At 39.5% G+C, this 19,868-nt stretch overlaps 2 protein-coding genes across 2 annotated transcripts in view; one reads left to right on the top strand and one right to left on the bottom strand.

Annotated features, from left to right (window-relative positions):
* The window catches only part of LOC133654398 (cilia- and flagella-associated protein 47-like), a 175,578-nt gene that overhangs the window by 79,407 nt on the left and 76,303 nt on the right, over positions 1–19,868 (top strand). The window contains exons 35-43 of the mRNA XM_062054714.1: positions 3,397–3,492; positions 3,583–3,769; positions 3,850–3,947; positions 7,550–7,666; positions 7,767–7,901; positions 8,001–8,113; positions 11,292–11,442; positions 15,483–15,571; positions 15,658–15,744. Coding sequence (XP_061910698.1) covers positions 3,397–3,492; positions 3,583–3,769; positions 3,850–3,947; positions 7,550–7,666; positions 7,767–7,901; positions 8,001–8,113; positions 11,292–11,442; positions 15,483–15,571; positions 15,658–15,744 — 1,073 coding nt within the window. The remainder of the gene's footprint in view (positions 1–3,396; positions 3,493–3,582; positions 3,770–3,849; positions 3,948–7,549; positions 7,667–7,766; positions 7,902–8,000; positions 8,114–11,291; positions 11,443–15,482; positions 15,572–15,657; positions 15,745–19,868) is intronic.
* On the bottom strand, positions 16,222–17,292 carry LOC133654077 (uncharacterized). Its single transcript, XM_062054074.1, has 2 exons — positions 16,693–17,292; positions 16,222–16,590 (listed from the first exon to the last, which is right to left on the bottom strand). The coding sequence occupies exons 1-2, from the start codon at positions 17,200–17,202 to the stop codon at positions 16,246–16,248; spliced, it is 855 nt and encodes a 284-aa protein (XP_061910058.1). The 5' UTR covers positions 17,203–17,292; the 3' UTR covers positions 16,222–16,245.

Below are 19,868 nucleotides of genomic sequence, written 5' to 3'. Positions count from 1 at the left end.
CGGTAGAAAATGGATCGATGGATCTGACTATCTAATTTACAAAAGTAGGACTGAGGGAGAAAAAGTGGTATGCATTGAAACAGATAGTACATTTTAATTTTTTTTTTATTATTATTTTTTTTTTAGTACATTCATTTTAAATAGAGTTGACTGAGATAGGCTCCAGCACCCCCTGCGACCCCAAAAGGGACAAGCGGTAGAAAATGGATGGATGGATGGATGGATGGGCCACCGTAGATTAATTAAGTAAAGACTAGCGTTCAAAGTCTGCATGGATTTTGGACAACAGTGGAGAAAAGTTGTCTTTATAAAGCTCTGCAAGCGTTCAGGAAAACCTGGATACCCAAGTATGTGAAACTTTGCGAGGCAGTTTTAAAAGGAAAATTGTGCAGAGGATATTTTTTAGCAGGAGAATTTATAAGAAATATTATTATTATTATTATATACTAAGTTCAATTTGTAGCCAGACACATGACCAAAAGCTTGAAGAGTACTCATGGCAGCCGGCACTAATACGAAGAAGTCTGAGACATATAAGGGGAGGTAATCTGCGCAGAGAGCGACTTTCACCTGCACTTTGTGCCTACATATACCTGTAATAAGCCGACTGGCGCGAAGCGTTATTGACCGAGGCTCAATGGCAAGAGCAAAAAGCAATGGGCTAACAGGACAGCCCTGCCGCGTAGAATGATAGAGGCGAAAGTATTGTGATTGAACATTATTTGTCCTGACTGAAGCCACCGGGGCCCTGCGATGAGGTGGCGACTTGTCCAGGGTGTACCCCGCCTTCCGCCCGATTGTAGCTGAGATAGGCTCCAGCGCCCCCCGCGACCCCGAAGGGAATAAGCGGTAGAAAATGGATGGATGGATGAAGCCACCGGTGATGAATAGAGAAGCTTAACCCTTGAACTAAAACTATTACCAAAGCCGAATCTCTCCAGGACATAAAATAGATAGTTCCACTCTACCCTGTCAAAATCCTTTTCCGCATCCAGTGATATCACTGCCTCTTGGGTGTTGGATGCAGGCACACTGTACAATATATTGAAAGATGTCGAAGATTAGAAAAGGAGTGCCTATTTTGAATGAACCCTGTTCGATCTGCTTTAATAATAGAAGGAAGAATAGTGTCAAGACGTAAAGCTAGCAGTTTAGACAATAATTCCAAATCCACATTCAACAGGCTAAATGGGCGATACAAAGTGCAGAAAGAGGGATCTTTTTCTTTTTTCAAGAGGAGAGAAATTGATGCTTAGTTAAGCGTTTGTGGGAGGTGGCCAAAAATAAAGGATTCATTGTGCATATCCAATAATATAAAGGTAAGCTTATGCCAAAACCTTTTTAAAAATTCAGAAGGGTCACCATCTGGTCCCGGAGACTTACCGCTTTGTCGTGATAATGCTGCAAAATTCAGTTCTGCAGCAATGACTGGTCTCTTATATTGGGACTGATCAACTGAGGGGATGTCCAGATTATTAAAACAGTCATCCAGCTCATGGGTAGAACATTGAGTAGACGAGAATTGGGACGTATAAAAATCCTTAAGTACATTATTTATCTCAAGGTCATCAGTGGTTACGCCTGAATCAATTTGAATCTGAGTAGTATGATGGGATGTCGATATCTGGCGTAACTGATGGACTAATAATTTGCTGGCCTTATCGCCATGTTCAAAGAACTGGGATCTTGAGCAGAGCATTTGTTCATTGGCGCGATCTGACATAAGAACATCCAATTCTGCCTGTAGAGAGAGCCTTTCCTTGTAAACATCTGGGTTGTGGGAGGCAGCGTAGAATCTTTTGTCTTGAACAATAAAATAACCCGATTTTGTTATTCTTATAGCCAGACCTGTGTTTATTTCCGTACCTGACGGTTTCGGCCACAACTGTTGCCTTCCTCAGAGGTTGTCACGTGATGTACGGAAATAAACACAGGTCTGGCCATAAGAATAACAAAATCACATATGCCTGTATTAATGTATATTTGTGAGTTTTTATGAGTTTTACTAGAAACATGTGCTTTTGTAAGGTTTGCAAACCAAAAATTAGTTTTTAACTCAATAAGACAATAATGTACTTAGAATCTGGAGAAAACGCGTTTGAAGCAATACAATTTTTTTCAAGGATAACTCCTAAACCAAACATGCAATATGTCTAAATATGCCTGTATTAATGTATCTCTGTTAGTTCTACTAAACATTTGCTTATGTAAGGTTTGCAAACACAAAAATTTGTTTTTAACTCAATATGACAGTAATGCTCTTAAAATCCCTACAGTTCATTGCACATTACGGTCAATAACCCCTCTGAGTCAGCATTATTCATTAATTTTACAGCCACACAGACCTTCTCTTTCATCCCCCTTCGAAAGCTCAGACTTTAAAACTGCCTACAAGCTTTGAAATGGTGACAATGGGTCAAATAAAAGATTTATGATCAATAATGTACGCCATGATTTTGTAATTGGCATTCTCAATTTGTAAGCGCTTTCAGCACAGAAAGACAAACGCTTTTCAAGGGAAAGTAAACATTCAATGAAACATGACGCCACCTTCTTATTGGTAGAAAAAAGGTCATCACCAATCAAAGCATGAACAGCCGTTTGGTTGCAAAGGGAGAGGGAAAAGGTGAGCTAACAGTGCCATCAAGTGTTTAAATGACATGAAAACGCATGGCTTTTCGAGGCAAACACAGGTCTTTTCCACCTGGATGATCATGAATGATGTTGTATTCATCTTTCATGAGGTGGATACAATATGTTTTTTTTAATAGTGCAAATTATTTGTTGTGTATATGATTAGTAAACCGTAAAGGTCTGAGGTCTTGCCTGGCTTTTAAGGTGAATCATTTTTATACAACTTATTTCACCTTTTAACTTTATTGTTTGCGAAACTTGTACATTAATTTAATATTCACATATGTTATGACTTACAGTTCATTACACATTATGGTCAATATCACACATACTCTACTTTTGAGTCCTACGTGTTAATAAACTAAAAGTCACACACATGAGATTGTACTGAAAAAAAAGGAAATCTACTGAGCAACATAAACAGTTAAATTACTTACAAATCAAAACAATTAAAAATATTGCTTCTATTGTTTAGAAATATGTCATATGTCAAATGGAATGAATGAAAAAACATTCCTACAGTGTATTAAAAAAAAATATGTAGACATTATATTAAAACTAAAATAAAAGTATTGAACTATTCCCTAATGAAAGAAATGTCAATATTTTCTAAAACAATTATGCATGGTAATCTAAAATTAAGTAGAAGATGGATGGAATGCTCCACAAGTAAAAACCCATTCACCTATTTTTTTTTACTGCCGCTTGTCAATAAAAAAGCACACCGTACACCGTAATATAATGTATATGTTTGTCTTTCAGGCTAATGAGGAAGAACTTGGTGTGCCTTACAACAGTGTTCAATTTGAGTCTCTGAGCAAACGATCTTGGACTGATATGCTGCTGCAAATATACAAGGTCAAAAAGCCTTCCATTTGGTGTCTATCATACGTTATTTTTAATTGGAACTTTTAATGGGAACACAAACCTTGACTGTTCCTCCACCAGGTTTTGGTGCTGTCTCGTGTATCACTGTGCAGTCCAAACGTAGATTGGCAAAAATGTTGTAAAGATGAAGACGGTATTCTCAACATCCACTCCCTCCCCAGTAACCTGTACTCTCACCATGAGCTCCAGCTGCTATCGTGGCTCAATTTACACTATCAGTGCATGAGGGACAAAGTGTGGGGTTCAGGTATCTACATTGATAATCCTGCTTGATTTTGTGGAATTGTTGCAACTTTTCCAAAGTGCTCTTGTTCCTTCTGCTTGCAGGTACTATTCCACCAGTACGCTGGATTGTCAATTTTGACTTGGACTTGACTGATGGACTGGTGCTAGGCACTGTGCTCGCCGCCCACTGCCCATACCTGGTGAGTATGGATGCATGAATAAAAAATGTAATCATTCATCCAATCATCCTTACACTGGAAACATGGCCCTCTTAAAAAGATTTTAAAAAAAGAAGTTATCCAAGTTATTTTTGCTTGTAATGACAAAAACAAATCTGCCAATGGAACAAGTCATTATATTTAAGCTTTAAAAACTTAAAAGTATCCTGAAATTAGCAATTAAAACGTATTATTAGCTGTACTAGTATTGTGAACATGTGTGCCTTACAACAACAAACCTGTGATGCTCAAATGTATTTTTTATTTTATTTTATTTTTTAGAATATATATTGCCTAAAAAACAAGTTCTTATCTCTCACTGAAAACATACTATGTAGAGGATTGTGATTTGTATTAAGTTTGTTTAGATATTTTGACTACAAATTAGAAAAATATACTTTGTGAGATTGTGAGTTTTTCCAGAGTGGAGGCATGGGGTGGCATGGCGTAGTGGGTAGAGCAGCCGTGCCAGAAACCTGAGGGTTGCAGGTTCGCTCCCCGCCTCTTGACATCCAAATCGCTGCCTTGAGCAGGAGACTTCACCCTTTCCCCCCGTGCCGCTCACACTGGTGAATGAATGATGAATGATAGGTGGTGGTCGGAGGGGCGGGCCGGAGGCGCGAACTGGCAGCCACGCTTCCATAAGTCTACCCCAGGGCAGCTGTGGCTGTGAAAGTAGCTTACCACCACCAGGTGTGAATGAATGATGGGTTCTCACTTCTCTGTGAAGCGCTTTGAGTGTCTGGAAAAGCGCTACGTAACTCTAATCCATTATTATTATTATTATAAATACTTGAATCATACTTGGGACACACTTCGGACAACTTTGACATTGCTGTTAACAAAACAAACACATACCAGTTGCCTTCATCTAAACCAGGGGTCGGGAACCTTTTTGGCTGAGAGAGCCATGAAAGCCAAATATTTTAAAATGTATTTCCGTGAGAGCCATATAATATTTTTTAACACTGAAAACAACTAATTGCGTGCATTTTTAAGTAAGACCAACATTTTTAGAATATAATAAGTCTCTTATTCTTTTTAATAACATTGTTATTCTGAAGCTCACCAATAATAAATAAAATACTTCTTACCATTAATTCAACTTCTTGAACAGGTGCGATAGAAAACAGATGGATGGATTAAAATGTATGAGAATGGTTATAATTTGAACGTTATTTTTAACACTGTGATTACCAGCAGAATTATTAATTACTTATCGTGTTAAGCAATGTCAGCTAAGATTTATCTGAGAGCCAGATGCAGTCAGCAAAAGAGCCACATCTGGCTCTAGAGCCATAGGTTCCCTACCCCTGATCTAAACCAACAATGGAGCAAATGAATACTGTCATAAAATCCTCAATGTTTTAATGAAAGTAAAAATGCATTGAAAGTAGGGATGGACACTTTTTCAGCTTTTCAAGTCAAATGAAAACACAGATAAAGCACCATGGTAAAGCTACCGATACTGATACCAAACTGGTATCATTGTTTCTCCTTTTTTTGTTATATTTGTATATTTGTATGCATGGAATTTGCCTAATATAAGGTATTCAATGTGGTCACATCGCAATGCCATGCAAAAACCATTATTGATTATGACTGAAATAATTATGACTCAGCATAGGTGTACAGTTAAAAATGTAGATTGAATGACCGCTTTCAGAGCTCATAAAGATGATGACTTTGAACATATGAAAGGATCTGCTCCTATGAAATGGGCAGTGATATCTAGGAAGCATAGTGGTCTCATTATTGTGACTTTCTCCCAATAAGCCTGCCTCTCCCTCCCGTGGAACACCCCTTCCAGTGTGCAAAACACCCACAGTTATATCGTTTAATTCTTGAATGAATGTATTTTATATGTATTTCATGTGTTCTGTGGACACTGTGACTGACTTAGGTGTTCAGTTGGATAGCATTTAGTGATACTGTATGTTACACTAAAACTCAATTTCCATTCCAGTCGTAAAACAACTCGTTCATATCCCAAGGACCACCTGTATACATTTTTTTCCGATATATGATCTGATCCAGTGAATTTGGCCAGTATCAGACCCATCTTGATTATAGCGATCTTCCTTAATAGAACATATTAGGAAAGTAAAAAGTTTTAGTTTTGTTCACTCTCAGAATGAGGGCATGATCTATTAAGATTGAAATAACACACACTAAACAGTTTGTGCCAACTATAAAATTGCGCATACTATTGGTCGGCGTTTTGCATGTGATCTACTAAGACGTGTGTACAATTGACAAGTGCAAAAGTGGTGCAGACCGCAATATTTAATTGAGGTTTCTGCGTGTACTACTGGCAATATGTGCCCATGGAAACACTGATTTACCTCCATATTCATGTTATTGTGCACTGTCGGATTTTGCAATGTTAAACAAGCAGCACACATCTATAATTTGTAAGACCTTTTCCGCAATATAGAATCGCAATCTAGACAACAGAAACACTTTTTGGCACGCTGATGCCATGTAGGGGAGGCAGTGGACAATCACAACAGTGTATGGAATGAAAATGCATAATGCAAGATGTTTTTTTCATTTAGGAGATATTTTTTAATAATATAGTTGTTATGATCCGCTGCCGGGATCATGTTCAGTTTGGTTTTTGGACTCCCTCAGTTCCCGTTTTTGTGCACCCCTGGGTTTGTTTTCTGTTTCCATGGGTGCTTATTGTTTCCACCTGAGGCTCACCTGTTCCCCGAGCACTAATCAATAGCACTATTTAATACTGTCTTTTCCGGTCAGTCAGTCTGGCTTCTTAATTTGCTACACGCAACAGTTGACGACTTTTGATTCCTGCTACCTGTATACTAGCTTCCACGCTAGGCTTTGTTTGTTGCTAGCTTCCACGCTAGCCCCTTTGGTTTGTGGCTTCCGTTTCTTAGAGCACGTTTTTGTTTGTTCCCGTCTGATTTATTTCTTAAATAAATCATTTCCTACCTGCACGCTGTATCCGAAGTCCGTCTGCATCCTGGGAGAACAAACCCCGCATCACCATGCGACCCGGTCGTCACAATATTTCCTAAATGAAAAAACAAATGCCATTTAAAAAAACCACCAGAAAACACCAACTTCACAATTTATTATAAATTATATTGCTGAATAGACAATATGTCTATTCTTTTTTATTTCTGACAGTCCATATATGTTGACACACCCACATAAGCTCAGGTGTCTTTGCAGCGCGATTGCCGCCTTTCTCACAGCCGTGTGCATTACTGTCAGTTTGCACATACCATACTTTTCAGACGTGCTAAATAAAGTCGCAAGATAGCGCCCGCAGAACAGTTTCAGCCTTGAAAAATCAGATTGCGCATGTTAAATAATTGAATTTGCATTTTCTCCTCCCAGTATTGTTGGGCATTCTAATGATCAGCATATACTCTGCATATTCATGAAGACAGACACGCTAAATGGATTGCGCTCCTTATTTTGCTCACTTAAGAGACGCAATATTCTGCTCATGACCTTAGTAGATCAGCTTTGCGTGTGCTGTCAAGTTTGCACATGTTTTAGTACACACAAACCTTTAGTAGTTTAGGCCCTAAATGTTGTTATGATCTTTTTAGATTTCAAGCCACTTTCAGAGGATGTACACGAAAACCTCTACACTGGAGCAGATTCTGCACAACAACATCATTGTGATCCAGGCCTTAACCACACTTTCTCTCAACATCGATCTGCAGGTAAAATGAACGTACTGCACTCTCAACTAGCCATTGTTAGCGCTGGGATTATCCGTTACCTGGAATGTCATGTATCATAATTGCGAGTTTATATGTGCAGCCCACAGACTTGACAGATCCCAACCCCGTGCAAATGTTGATGCTATGTGTTCATTTATATGAGAGGCTCCCACAGTACCGGCCCGTAAACACCATTACCCTCTCTGGAAGCCTGAACAGCACTTTCAACAAAAAGGTCAATCACATATAAATATGCCGGAGCTACCTGGTAAAATATAATTTCACTGTATTGCTGTGTCCTTGCAGTAATGTGTGTGTTGTTTTTGTGTTTCAGGTGCATTTGAAAAACCCGTCTACTTGCGTGGTCAAATACCGGGCATTTTTTCTAGGAGAGGATTCCAGTTGGTTTTCCCTGCCTGACGGTTCTGCAGTGACCATTCCCTCAAAGTAAACAAGAATGGAGGCAACTCACTATCCTATGCCCTCCAATTAGTAAATGCAGTAGACACTATTAGGGGTGTTACGATACGGTAACATTGTATTAGGATTCAGATTTTTCAGTACAGCGGCGTACCATGTACACAATTAAAGGGACGGCATGAAGTGATCCTCACTGTTTTGCGTCTACTCGGTAAACAAATCCAGTGCAGGCTGTCTTTTGGTGAGCAGGAGGCATGGATAGTTATAGTGCCAAGGAGAAGTCACAGCTTGAAAACACACACCTGTTGTTAAAGTCTCCTGTTTGGGAACACTAGGTTTTCCCAGGTTAAATACATAAACAAACAAAAATAAGTGGATAAGACGAAATCAGTGTTCTGCCAGTGTTTAGTCTACCTGTTTGCTTTTAGTCATAATTACATTAGAATGCATTTGGTCTGCCAGAGAAAAAGTTGACGTAGCAGGAGGGATCAGTGATGCTAACTCATCGACTTTGTTGCTATATTTAATGAGGAAACAGACTTTATATCAGATACTTTTTTTTTGTCTCTTTTGACAAATCTGGAGACTGGTAGAATCTGAAATGTAAGCACATATAGCTTATTTAATGAGCACTGGGCGATGCCGTGGGTCTCTCTTCCCCATGTACAAGCACTTACAGGCGGATCTGTATTGTGACATTAAAAATGACAAGTAGAAGTGAGAGAAGTAAGTTTGTTTGTACAAAACCCAAAATTAGTGAAGTTGACACGTTGCGTAAATCGTAAATTAAACAGAATACAATGATTTGCAAATCCTTTTCAACGTATATTCAATTGAATAGACTCCAAAGACAAGATACTTAACGTTCGAACTGGTAAACTTTGTTATTTTTTGCAAATATTAGCTCATTTGGAATTTGATGCCTGCAACATGTTTCAAAAAAGTTGGCACAAGCGGCAAAAAAGACTGAGAAAGTTGAGGAATGCTCATCAAACACCTATTTGGAACATCCCGCAGGTGAACAGGCTAATTGGGAACAGGTGGATGCCATGGTTGGGTATAAAAGCAACTTCCATGAAATGCTCAGTCATTCACAAACAAGGATGGGGCGTGGGTCACCACTTTGTGAACAAATGAGTGAGCAAATTGTCGAACAGTTTAAGAACAGCATTTATCAACAAGCTATGGCAAGGAATATAGGGATTTCACCATCTACGGTCTGTAATATCATCAAACGGTTCAGAGAATCACTGCACGTAAGCAGCAAGGCTGAATACCAACATTGAATGCTCGTGACCTTCGATCCCTCAGGCGGTACTGCATCAAAAACCGACATCAGTGTGTAAAGGATATCACCACATGGGCTCAGGAACATTTCAGAAAACCACTGTCAGTAACTACAGTTTGTCGCTACATCTGTAAGTGCAAAGCAAAAGCCATTTATTAACAACACCCAGAAACGCAGCCGGCTTTGCTGGGCCCAAGGTCATCTGAGATGAAATGATGCAAAGGTGATGAGTGTTCTGTGGTCTGACGAGTCCACATTTCAAATGGTTTTTGGAAACTGTGGACGTCGTGTCCTCCGGACCGAAGAGGAAAAGAACCATCCTGACTGTTATAAGCGCAAAGTTCAAAAGTCAGCATCTGTGATGGTATGGGGGTGTATTAGTGCCCAAGGCATGGGTAACTTACACATCTATGAAGACATCATTACTGCTGAAAAGTACACACAGGTTTTGGAGCAACATATGTTGCCATCCAAGCAACATCTTTTTCATGGACACCCCTGCTTATTTCAGCAAGACAATGCCAAGCCACATTCTGCACGTGTTACAACATCGTGGCTTCATAGTAAAAGAGTGCGGGTACTAGACTGGCCTGCCTGTAGTCTAAAATACGACAATGGAGACCCCGGACTGTTGAACAACTTAAGCTGTACATCAAGCAAGAATGGGAAATAATTCCACCTTAAAAGCTTCAAAAATTGGTCTCCTCAGTTCCAAAACGTTTACTGAGTGTTGTTAAAAAGAAAGGCCATGTAACACAGTGGTAAAAATGCCCCTGTGCCAACTTTTTTGGAACGTGTTGCTGCCATTAAATTCTAAGTTAATGTTTATTTGCAAAAAAAAATAAGTTTCTCAGTTCCAACATTAAATATCTTATCTTTGCAGTCTATTCAATTGAATATAAGTTGAAAAGGATTTGCAACTCATTGTATTCTGTTTTTATTTACGATGTACACAAAATGCGAACTTCACTGGTTTGAGGTTTTGTATATTCATTGTCACAAAATATGCATCTGAAGTCGCACCTCAGTTTGACGCTCAAGACCATCGCGAGACCTCACTGTAAAAGCTTTTAGTTCAGCAGACAACAGAGGATGTTTTCTGTTTTTATTTACGATTTACACAATGTGCCAACTTCACTGGTTCTGGGTTTTATGGTTGTAAACATATTTGTATGTTTTTTACAAATTCTTTGCAAATTTGACATTTACGTCATTACACAATATTTGCTGATAACATTATGTCCGACAACCTACCCCACCTCCATCCTGCCCCAACCCACCAACCATTAAGCTCCTGAAACCCTCGCCACTGCCACAAATACTGTATATAAGTCCTGTGAGAAACACTGGTGCTGCCATTGTTCAGCGGAGATGGTGAACGAGGCTACAAACTGAAACTTTTACCCAAAATGAACTAAACCGTGACCTTATAATCGAGGTACATACCCAGCCGCAATGGCGCTGTATCTTTACAGCCCTAAAAATTGTCCCTTTGAACGTTTATGCTAAGATCATAGCACAGCTAAATATATTATTTAATATGTGTCAATTTGGGTCCTAACGCTAATATTAAAAATGAAAAGACAGGACTAAATTGAACACTGGTTAATATGTGACTTCATGTCCCAATCTGAGCGTTATGATTGAACTTTTTATCTTGACATGTCAGCAGATTTAACCTGTACACAAGTTGAGATTTATGGAGTATACAGTATATAGCCTTCACTGCCACAATAGCATTAGCGTGGCTATTTTTCTCTATATGTGTTAACACAACAAAGTGTTTGTGTGAGGGCTTGATAACCGCATTCATTTTTCTTCGAGCAATATGCAGACTCTTACCACCAAATCATCACTGTCATGTTCTGATGCAGTAAAACTGATGCTGGATATCGAGACGGTCTGTTGTTTTCACAGTAAGAGCACTGAGCTGACAGTCCGGCACAACTGCTCCTCCCTGCAACCTAAAGAAGCTGTCCTTCTGCTCATCTCTGCTTCTGTTTCCAACTTGCAAGGCACCACTTTGGTCTTCAATGTCAACTCCCGCGTCGAACAAATCAAAGCCGCAGTGAGTACACCATCAATTATGGCTTTATTGGAGTGGAGCAAACTGGATGTTTGACCTTTGCTACAGAAAATAATCTTGACAAGGTGTGTACAAACCCCGTTTCCATATGAGTTGGGAAATTGTGTTAGATGTAAATATAAACGGAATACAATGATTTGCGAATAATTTTCAACCCATATTCAGTTGAATATGCTACAAAGACAACATATTTGATGTTCAAACTGATAAACTTTTTTTTTTTGCAAATGATCATTAACTTTAGAATTTGATGCCAGCAACAAGTGACAAAGAAGTTGGGAAAGGTGGCAATAAATACTGATAAAGTTGAGGAATGCTCATCAAACACTTATTTGGAACATCCCACAGGTGAACAGGCAAATTGGGAACAAGTGGGTGCCATGATTGGATATAAATGTAGATTCCATGAAATGCTCAGTCATTCACAAACAAGGATGGGGCAAGGGTCACCACTTTGTCAACAAATGCGTGAGCAAATTGTTGAACAGTTTAAGAAAAACCTTTCTCAACCAGCTATTGCAAGGAATTTAGGGATTTCACCATCTACGGTCCGTAATATCATCAAAGGGTTCAGAGAATCTGGAGAAATCACTGCACGTAAGCAGCTAAGCCCGTGACCTTCGATCCCTCAGGCTGTACTGCATCAACAAGCAACATCAGTGTGTAAAGGATATCACCACATGGGCTCAGGAACACTTCGGAAACTCACTGTCAGTAACTACAGTTGGTCGCTACATCTGTAGGTGCAAGTTAAAACTCTCCTATGCAAGGCGAAAACTGTTTATCAACAACACCCAAAAACGCTGTCGCTTCGCTGGGCCTGAGCTCATCTAAGATGGACTGATACAAAGTGGAAACGTGTTCTGTGGTCTGACGAGTCCATATTTTAAATTGTTTTTGGAAACTGTGGACGTCGTGTCCTCCGGACCAAAGAGGAAAAGAACCATCCGGATTGTTATAGGCGCAAAGTTGAAAAGCCAGCATCTGTGATGGTATGGGGGTGTGTTAGTGCCCGAGACATGGGTAACTCACACATCTGTGAAGGCGCCATTAATGCTGAAAGGTACATACAGGTTTTGGAGCAACATATTTTGCCATCCAAGCAACGTTACCATGGACGCCCCTGCTTATTTCAGCAAGACAATGCCAAGCCACGTGTTACATCAACGTGGCTTCATAGTAAAAGAGTGCGGGTACTAGACTGGCCTGCCTGTAGTGCAGACCTGTCTCCCATTGAAAATGTGTGGCGCATTATGAAGCCTAAAATACCACAACGGAGACCCCCGGACTGTTGAACAACTTAAGCTGGACATCAAGCAAGAATGGGAAAGAATTCCACCTGAGAAGCTTAAAAAATGTGTCTCCTCAGTTCCCAAATGTTTACTGAGTGTTGTTAAAAGGAAAGGCCATGTAACACAGTGGTGAACATGCCCTTTCCCAACTACTTTGGCACGTGTTGCAGCCATGAAATTCTAAGTTAATTATTATTTGCAAAAAAAAAAAAAAGTTTATGAGTTTGAACATCAAATATCTTGTCTTTGTAGTGCATTCAATTGAATATGGGTTGAAAAAGATTAGCAAATCATTGTATTCCGTTTATATTTACATCTAACACCATTTCCCAACTCATATGGAAACGGGGTTTGTACAAAGTTTCGACATGCAGTCAAGCCCGACAGTATACCATTTTCAAATATATGTTTCGTTACACCCCTAAAAGGACTGTTGGACACTTACACACATATCAATTTCCAATTATTGTTTATGTATTTAGAATTGAATGCCATAAAGTGGGAAGTCTATGTGTCCCACTGCTTTTGTCCAAATAGGGCCTGATCCAAATATCATGCGCTAAATAACATATCCATCCATTCATCCATGTTTTACCACTTGTCCCTCGTGGTGCAAACTATAAAATTGTGTGTGCTATTGCTATTGCGGTTTGCAGGTGATCCACTAAGACTGCGTGTACAGTTGATAACAAGTGCAAAAGTGGTGCACACGCCCTATTTACTCTAAAGAGAGATTCATTTCCATATTCACATATGTTTCGAAAGTCCAACTTCTGCTGTTTTGTTATGTTGTGCACTATGTACCGTATTTTTCGGACTATAAGACGCAAGTAAAATCCTTTTATTTTCTCAAAACTCGACAGTGCGCCTTATAACCTGGCGCGCCTAATGTAGGGAATTATTTTGGTTGTGCTTACCAACCTCAAAGCTATTTTATTTGGTACATGGTGAAATAATAAGTGTGACCAGTAGATGGCAGTCACACATAAGAGATCCGTGTAGACTGCAAAAATGATGGCAGTCACACATAAGAGATACGTGGAGACTGCAATATGACTCAAGTAAACAACACCAAAATTGTATATGTTCCTTTGAAAATATAGAACATTACACACTGCGCTCAAAAACGTATCAAAATGTTTTAGTACGACTTTGGTAAGCACCGCTTGATGAATTGTACTGTGCTTCAACATATGAGTATTATTATGGTGTGTGTATAAGGTAAGACATATTATCTGCCGTTTAGTTTTGCAATATATTATGCAACTTTTCTTATCTTCTGGTACGTGCTGATGTGTATTTGGGATCTGCATAAGTCCTGAAAATTTGCGCACGTCCGCCTTCGTAGTACGTGTCGACCCCGTTGTCGATAAGCTTCTTCTTTTTCTGTTATCTTCTTGTTAAGGGACATTCATCCTCCGCTGTTGCCATTTCTAATATAAAGTAGTGTAAAGTTCTTCCTTATATCTGTCAGTAAACTCGCCATAAAAGCGCTAAAACATACCGGTGTAATGAGTTTACATTATTTACCCAAGGAACTTTAGTTAGTAGAGAGTTCCGGTCAGACGGTTTTTCACGGGACACATTTCCGGCGTAGTTATTGCACTAGTGAGCCACGGATGAGGAGATGCTGCTCTGTTATTGTTTTAAGTAAAGTCTGAATGTCTCTTTTGACACTTCTTTCACTCCCGTCCTTGCACGCTACACCGGTACAACAAAGATGACGGAGAAAAGACGCTGCCGAAGGTGAGCCACGTAAATAAGACTGCCCACAAAACGGCGCATCCTGAAACGACTGTCAGAAAGCGGCTTGAAGATGATCTGTAAAACATAATCAATGCAACATTTTGACCAAAGAACCACCATTACATGTTATGTAGACCTCAAGGAAGTATTTCCAATTTAGAAAAGAAAAAAAAAAATATAACCCCTTTAATGCGCCCTATAATCCGGTACGCCTTTTGTTTGAAAATAGACCTGACTCGACCCGCTCATCGGCAGTGCGCCTTATAATCCAGTGCGTCCTTTGGTCCGTAAAATACGGTAGCTTAGTCACCATTTATGGCGATAAACTATAGAAGTGTGATGTAGACAACATTCAGAACGCTAAAGATACGCTCTGTAATGGTGCGTCTGGAATGATCCAGAAATGCATGTTAGAATAAACAAAAGTTTTCATATTGGTGGTATGTTATAAATATATCGCAAATGTGAAAAAAATAACGGCAAACTTTTTTTTTTGCCAGCAGACACCAAAACGAATCATTTGAATTTGTTTTAATAAGCCCTTTAAGTTATTTGCAGTAAATCTGTTGACACGCCCACAGATGGAAGATTGTCTCTCCATTGTCTGTCTTTGCACCACATTGCCATAAATGATTATATTTGCATCTCCTCCTTTCAACGTTGTGGCCGTTCTGATAATCAGCATATTTTCTGCATATACTGTACATGACGGCAGACACGCTAAAGTAATTCCGCTTTCTATTTTGCTCATTTAGGAGATGCGCACAAGCTTAGTAGATCAGCTTTGCGTGCGCTGTCAACTTTACACGTGTTTTACTACACGCAAACCTCTAGTAGATCAGGCCCTATGTGTTTGTAGAATGAATAAAGAACCAAGTTGCCTTATCAAATGTTTCAGACAAAAACAAGTGAGACCCAATTACTTTTTTACTTACTCAGCACAAAGATCACAGTGCCTTTCTTGATGTATTTCTCTCTTATCAGAAAAGTATCAAGTGCAGAACGCCATGCTACATGCTTAAAGTGATAAGACTGCCAATAAAAAATATGTTCAAGATGGAAGCCAACTTCAAGTAGGTCCTATTAGGATTCTGAAACTATTTGCAGACAAATCTGGTGAGTGCTTTCTTCAAAATGATAAATGTGTGTGTTGGTTTAGTGTGATTCTGGTGGAGTTTACAGTCAACCCGCTGGAATCGGAAAATGGAATCGACAGGCTGATTCAACAGGTGTCTTCCAAAATCAAGTAACAGCAACACAACATGAGTTCTCAATTTGATGATATTTCAGGGGTGAATATGGTGTTAATTTTTGAATTTACAACTAATCATTTTAACCTTAAGAGATACTCTCAATAATAGATTTAAGAATTCAAGGGGCGTCCATTTAACCCTTGTGTTGTCCTCATTTCCTGTATACACCCCGTGTCCTCCGGGTCAAAATGACCTGCCTTCACTAAACCCCTAATGTAAGCAGCTTAATTGAATTTAAACACCAAATTTCATCTTGCTTGAAGAAACAACTTGTCATTTACCACAAAATGTGTGAATAACTGAGTTTTCCCCTTTTCACTTCATTTCTATAGCTTAAGAAAAGCAAAAAAATGTGCGTTTTGAATGCATTTTTATTCATCCCAATGACTCAGTTTTATTCTTTTCTTTCTCCAGTGAACAATTGAAGACAATGTACAATACAAAAATATGAAAAATAACATAACCCATTCAACTAGTTAACTAATTAACTAACCCTAATTGGCACATGTAGGGCAGTATGCAAGTGCGCAGCCTTTGCAGATATATTTCTTACACCTGCAGCACACAGTATGTGTTTTACAGTCCTCCTTTTGAGGGCAGAACTGACATCTCTTCCTCTTACTTGCCCTAGCTGGGGAAGTGGCTGTGGTAGCTGGATCCTCAGGTTGATCAGGAGCTCCTGCACTCTGAATAGCTTTCACAACTGCTGCTGATGCTTCTGTGCGGGGGACATGCTTCCTTCTTTCAATGAGTGGAATTACAAGTGCCTTTCCCAGCTTCTCCAGGAACACCCTCCTCTTGCTCTGCTTACGAGACATCCAGGTCGGGTTGATCTCTCTCTAAATCACAAAAGCATTGTAGGAGGAAACATCAATGATGTTGTGGAAGATGACCAGGGGCCAGCGGGCAGTCATCCTTCTGCAGCTGTATGTTCCAATCACCTTATCTAGGTTGTCCACACCTCCCTTGTTGCGGTTGTAGTCTAGGATGATGACTGGCTTCCTGTACTCACGATCGCTAACGTCACCATCTGTGTGCAGTGTGCTCAGAAGAACTACATTGTCCCAGACCTCTCTTATGGCTGCAAGTTTGTCTGTCACACGTCTTACTGGTCTTGACTCACGGTCATCAAATCGTATCAGTCTTGAGTAGGTGTGAAAAAATTTGAGTGGCATTGTGGCTCGGAAAATTGGCCTTCCACTCTCTGCATCCCACAGACTAGTTGCAGCCTCACCTCGGGACCTGTATACACCGGCTAAGATTAGCAGCCCTAAGTAGGCCTGCAGGTCAGTCTCATCCATCTTTTTCCATCTGTCTCCATATTTGCGAAAACCCTCCAAATGTGTCATCTCCAGGATTATTTTTTCAATTGCTGGTGTGATAAACAGGTAGAATGTAGAGACAATGTCATGGGCATGAGAAGCGGCATACCTTGTGGGTCCTGGGGTCATCTTTATGATGTTTTGTTCTGCATGCCTGCCTTGATGGTCATATGCTGCTGAGGACCATGTTATTTAGGCAAGGCAAGGCAAGGCAACTTTATTTGTATAGCGCTTTTCAAACACAAGGCAGACTCAAAGTGCTTCACAGACAACAAAGTGAAATGAAAGAAAATAAAAGCAAAATTAAAATGCAGACAATAAAAATAAAAACAGTGCAGACGTTAAAAGTTAAAAGATTAAAAAATTTAGCTGAAAGCTAAGGTGAACATAAAAGGCTTCAGTCTAGTTTTAAAAGTAGTCAGAGTTGGGGAAAGTCTGACATCTTCAGGAAGTTTATTCCAGCTATTTGTTGCATAGTGACTGAATGATGCTCTCCCTTGATTTGAATTTACTCTTGGAACCGCTAACAGATTGGTCTCAGAAGATCTTAGTGATCTAGAGGGCTTATATAGTGGGAGCATATCAGTAATATACTTCGGCCCTAGACCATGTAGTGATTTATATGTGAGCAGGAGGCTTTTGAAATCAATTCTCTGATGTACAGGGAGCCAATGTATGTGATTTAAGAATTGGTGTAATGTGCTAACATTTTTTGGTCTTTGTTAGAACTCTAGCAGCAGCGTTCTGAACAAGCTGTAGCTGCCTGACAGTTTTTTTTGGGAAGACTTGCAAGGAGACCATTACAATAGTCTAGCCTACTGGTAATAAAGGCATGTACAAGTTTTTCAAAGTCTTGCGCTGACATGAGCCCTCTAAGTCTTTTTACATTTTTGAGGTGATAGTAGGCCGATTTTGTTACTGATTTGATGTGACTGTCGAAATGTAAATCAGAATCTAAAATAACCCCAAGATTTCTGCTTTTTTTGAGGTTTTCAGGGACAGTGATTGAAGGTGTTGGACGACTTTAAACCTTTCTTTTTTAGCACCAAAAACAATTATCTCAGTTTTATCTTCATTTAGTTGTAGGAAATGTTGGCACATCCAGTGTTTGACTTGCTCAATGCACTGGCACAGAAGATCTATTGGGCGATAGTCATTTGGTGATAGCGCTACATAGATTTGGGTGTCATCGGCATAGCAATGATGGTCAATGTTATTATTTTGCATGATTTGTCCTAGTGGGAGCATATAGATGTTAAATAAAGTCGGCCCCAAGATTGAACCTTGGGGGACTCCACACGTTACGTTGGTTGGTTCTGATACAAAGTCACCAATGGAAACAAAATAGTTCCTATCTTGTAGATATGACTTGAACCAGCTTAAAACTGCCTGAGATCCCCACCCAGTTTTCCAACCTGTCCAAAAGTATTGAGTGGTCGACAGTGTCAAATGCAGCACTGAGGTCCAAAAGCATTAATACTGAAGTTTTGCCAGAGTCTGTGTTTAGACGGATGTCATTTATAACTTTAAGAAGAGCCGTCTCTGTGCTATGAAGAGGTCGAAATCCTGACTGGAAGTTGTTGTGGCAGCCAGTAGAAGCCAAGAAGTGATTTAGTTGTTGGAGGACAACTTTCTCAATTATTTTACTTATGAATGGTAGATTTGAAATTGGTCTGTAGTTGTTGATAACAGAGGCATCTAGGCTCTGCTTTTTTAGAAGAGGTTGAATGACTGCAGTTTTGAAAGCCTTCGGGAAATTGCCCGATTGAATAGAATTATTCACTATTTGCAAGACGTCTGTTGATAGGCAGTCAAAAACATTCTTAAAGAAGTTGGTAGGTAAAACATCAAGGCAGCAGGTGGATGACTTTAGAGCTGTCACCGTTTCCACTAGAGTTTTAGAGTCTATGGCATTAAAGCTTGCCATCATTGCTGTGTTACTTTTGCCTAAATGGGTTGGTGATCCAACTTTTTTACTTGAGATATTGATGGTGCGTCTGATGCCTTCAATTTTATCAGTATAAAAGAATGCAAACTCATTGCATTTCTGCGTGGAATGGAGTTCGGCTGGTATTTGTGTTGGGGGTTTAGTCAGTCTGTCAACGGTTGCGAATAGGGTTTTGGCCTTATTTGTGTTGCTGTTTATGATATTGGAGAAGAATGTTTCTCTAGCACTTTTTAAGACTAAATTGTAGGCCTGGAGGCTCTCTTTATAGATGTCATGGTGAATATGAAGTTTTGTATTCCGCCAGATTCGTTCAGCCTTCCTGCACTCTCTTCTCTGGGCTGTTACAGCAGCAGATTTTCTCCAGGGTGCCTTTTGCTTGCCAGAAATCGTTTTAACTGTAACAGGTGCAATGATATTTATGATATTCACAATTTTGGAATTAAAGTTGCTTACAAGATCATCAGCATGACATGGGTTTAGAGGTGGTAGTGAGGAGATGGCGTTTTTAAAGAGGACATTAGCATGTTCATTTATGTACCGCTTTTTGACATTCTTTGATTCTGTTTGTGTGTCCGGAATTACAGAAATATTAAAGAAAACACAGAAATGATCAGACAATGAAGGATCAATCACAAGAACATCAGAAACATTGAGACCTTTTGTGATAATCAGGTCCAGAGTGTGTCCCTTACAATGAGTAGCCTCTTTCACATGCTGAGACAGTTCAAATGTGTCTAAAATAGTAAAAACTTATTTTGCGCCCTTGTCATTTAAATCGTCAATATGAAAATTAAAATCACCAGTTATAACCAGGCAGTCAAAGTCAGTGGAGATGCTAGACAATAAT

This window comes from Entelurus aequoreus, linkage group LG07 (assembly GCF_033978785.1).
Source record: "Entelurus aequoreus isolate RoL-2023_Sb linkage group LG07, RoL_Eaeq_v1.1, whole genome shotgun sequence".
NCBI lineage: Eukaryota > Metazoa > Chordata > Actinopteri > Syngnathiformes > Syngnathidae > Entelurus > Entelurus aequoreus.
Note: the sequence above shows the minus strand (reverse complement) of the source record. Positions and strands in the feature narration are given on the sequence as shown.